A 2,952-nucleotide genomic window follows, 5' to 3' on the forward strand; every position below is an offset into this window, starting at 1 on the left:
CAAAGTCCACTTAAAACTCCTAGTTGCGTAAGCTAATCAAAATATTTACAGTTACAAGGGTACAGCCAGTTTGCAAAGAAAGGCCAAGTTGACTGCGAGGATAGTCGGCAGCATGGTATTGCTGATAGGTTACTATTTTTAACACTTAGGTCGGAGCACTCTATATACGGTTAATTGCAACCAGGAATCTTACAAGTAAAAAAAAACATTTGGCAATCAATACCGTATGATCCAACTCCACAGGCAAAACAAAAACAAGGCTGTGCAGAAATAAAAACTAATAATGACGATTCATACCGGAGAATCGGCAAGGCCGTCGCACTGTTCATTTGGAGCGTCCTTCATGCAGTTAGTCTTCGTCATGTTGACGGTGATGACGTACTTGATGCCAGAAACAATCTGAAAACAAACACAAAAGGATTTACTGGTATTGTTTCCCTAAACTGTCGTTTAGATTCCAATGACAAATGATCTAATATGCGCTGATTTGTCGCTATACTGTAATCTGTACGTCGTCACTTACCTGTTTTTTAACCCCGACCACGCCAGTCTTTACTCTGAGGAAAGGGTCCTCCGTTTTCAAATTATGTTGGGAAATGGCGAAGTTGAGGGCATTCTGCACACCTTCCTCATTGACGTCCACATCCGTCAGCCCCCCGACAAGCCTGCCGAGACCAACGGCGCAAACGACCCCAAGAAAAATGAAGACTACCTTTAAAATCATATTTCTGTATTTCGTCGCACTCAAGACTACAAAATATAGGTTGGCCCGGTCTTCCTCTCGGTTTTATAAACAAATGCGTCACAGCTGAGTCGCGCGATATGATTGGCTCATTTTGGGGCCAATCAAAGTCGTTTAATGCACACTCTCGGAGCTCTTTGGGCTGTCGGCTGTTGACGTTTTTGTTCCGGGAGTAAACTTGTCGAGGATTTTACGTCTGACGTTCGTATTCGGTTCATTTTAAACGTCTTGCATTCGGTGATACGATACTCAATATTAGTATTTTGTATTCATTTACATTTCACAAAATCTGTGGAAGTTCTGTGAAATTCCCCTTTTAAGTCAATGCGCATTAGTGGGCGTTCACCTTTACGAACAAAATGCAAAGAGTACATTTTTTGAAGTAAGTAAACTTCTACAAGGGAGTGTTTCATTTGATTCAACGCGAAATCAACCAAATCGTGTGCTCACATGATGCAGAGACTCCTTCCTGAGCTTGGACGCTTTCCACAAGCAGGTTGTGATCGGCACTGCTGTTGCAGCAGGCGTTGCGTTGCTGTACATGCAGCACAGAAGAAGTCACAAGGTCCAAACTATTCCTCTCGGCGAAGGTTGGTGGGGAGCAGGCGAGAAACCACAGTCAGAAGACGACAACATCTATTCTTTTGAGGTGCAAACCTCCGATGATGAAATCAAGGTGAATTGGGTGGTTGACTTAATGTGTTCACGTTTGGTAAAATATAAAAGTGTGGCCTAGACTGCAAAAATCATGTACGCAATGGCAATTCCTCAGGACCTTCAAGAGCGCCTTGACAAGACCCGCTACACTGACCCTCTGGAAGATAGTGCCTTTGAGTATGGATTCAATTCAATTTACCTCAAGCAAGTGGCTTCCTACTGGAGACACGAGTTTGACTGGAAAAAACAAGTGGCAGTGCTGAACAAGTATCCACACTTCAAAACTAAAATCGAAGGTATTCATCTGATGTACTGCGACCACATTGGAAGGAATATTTGGGCCCTACAATGGAAAGGAAACAGAAATTATGAGAAAAGTTGTAAACTTAAAAAAGAAAGTTGTAAACTATGGTAACGTTGAAATATCCAACAAAATGTCAACACGACTGTAATTATTTCTTTATCATGTGGCAGCAAAAATTTGGATGAATTTCTCCAGTATTATTCCTTAAACTTTTCTTCTCCCCAACAGGAATAGACGTGCATTTTATCCATGTGCGGCCATCTCAACAAAAGAATCAAAAGGTTGTCCCGCTGATGCTTGTCCATGGCTGGCCAGGCTCTTTCTTTGAATTCTACAAGATCTTGCCACTCCTCACAGAGAGCCACACTGATCTCGCCTTTGAGGTCATATGCCCATCTATACCAGGATATGGTTTCTCTGAGGCCCCTCATAAACAAGGTATTTCTCCATAGTAGAAAGATGATTCAGGGCACGTTATGTTTTTACTCTATCTCCCTCTGTGCAGGCTTCAACAGTCTTGCTGCTGCCAGAATTTTCCTGAAGCTGATGGAGCGTTTAGGGTTCTCGGAGTTCTATCTGCAGGGAGGAGACTGGGGCGCTCTCATCACTACAAATATGGCACAGATGAAACCTCAGTAAGACAGCTTGCAAAAACAAGCTTCGGCAGTGGACAATATGGTGGCACCGTGCTGGAATTGTCCCCACACGTTTGTTTACTCCCACGGTAACAATTGGGAGCCTCGGTGTGGAACAATGCTTGCATTCATTGTGCAATAGACACTGATGCTGCAAATTCCTAAAATAAGCACAGCAATTGCAGGATCATTTGCTTGACATTGGGCGTCATTCACTAATAAATGCGTAGAAATGTAGTTACTCTGCACACACGTTGAGCGTACATGCAAAATCACCGTCTGGGGTTCAATAGTTTCAATGCCATGTGCATGTTGGGTAATGATGTGTGTTTGGCGGACCCCCCAAAGTTGCTCATTATTTCTGCCTATGCAAGGTCTGAGGCCCATTGTTTTTTCCTTAATCTTTTTTTTAATCTGCTATACAGGTGTGTGAAAGGTCTCCATTTAAACATGATTCTGTCAAGAAGAGGGTTTAAAGTGCTGCTGTCCCTCCTGATTGGCCCTTATCTGCCCTTCTTGGTTGGTCTGAGTCGGGAAGATGCCCGCCGCTTGTTCCCATTCTTTGAAAAAAATGTCTGGACCATCTTGAGGGAAACAGGCTACATGCACATTCA

General features: G+C 43.3%; 2 protein-coding genes across 2 annotated transcripts; one reads left to right on the plus strand and one right to left on the minus strand.

Moving 5' to 3' along the window:
• Nucleotides 1-267: 267 nt before the first annotated feature.
• On the minus strand, nt 268-806 carry LOC109509836 (cystatin-C-like). The gene is made up of 2 exons (XM_019859693.1): nt 524-806; nt 268-399 (listed from the first exon to the last, which is right to left on the minus strand). The coding sequence occupies exons 1-2, from the start codon at nt 722-724 to the stop codon at nt 292-294; spliced, it is 309 nt and encodes a 102-aa protein (XP_019715252.1). The 5' UTR covers nt 725-806; the 3' UTR covers nt 268-291.
• A 99-nt stretch (nt 807-905) lies between these two features.
• Nucleotides 906-2,947, plus strand: LOC109509835 (epoxide hydrolase 1-like; the record flags this gene model as incomplete). Its single annotated transcript, XM_019859692.1, has 6 exons — nt 906-1,124; nt 1,202-1,418; nt 1,515-1,695; nt 1,932-2,141; nt 2,209-2,338; nt 2,764-2,947. Coding segments are annotated over exons 1-6 (945 nt in total), but the record flags the coding sequence as incomplete, so codon positions are not given.
• Between the last annotated feature and the right edge of the window lie 5 nt (nt 2,948-2,952).

This window comes from Hippocampus comes, unplaced genomic scaffold, assembly GCF_001891065.2.
Source record: "Hippocampus comes isolate QL1 unplaced genomic scaffold, H_comes_QL1_v1.1 C17059633, whole genome shotgun sequence".
Lineage (NCBI taxonomy): Eukaryota > Metazoa > Chordata > Actinopteri > Syngnathiformes > Syngnathidae > Hippocampus > Hippocampus comes.

Coding starts and splice junctions, on each gene's coding strand:
- LOC109509836 (XM_019859693.1), bottom strand. CDS start 724: ATGATTTTAAAGGTAGTCTTCATTTTTCTTGGGGTCGTTTGCGCCGTT. Junction 400..523: donor TGGTCGGGGTTAAAAAACAG/GTAAGTGACGAC, acceptor GTTTGTTTTCAG/ATTGTTTCTGGCATCAAGTA.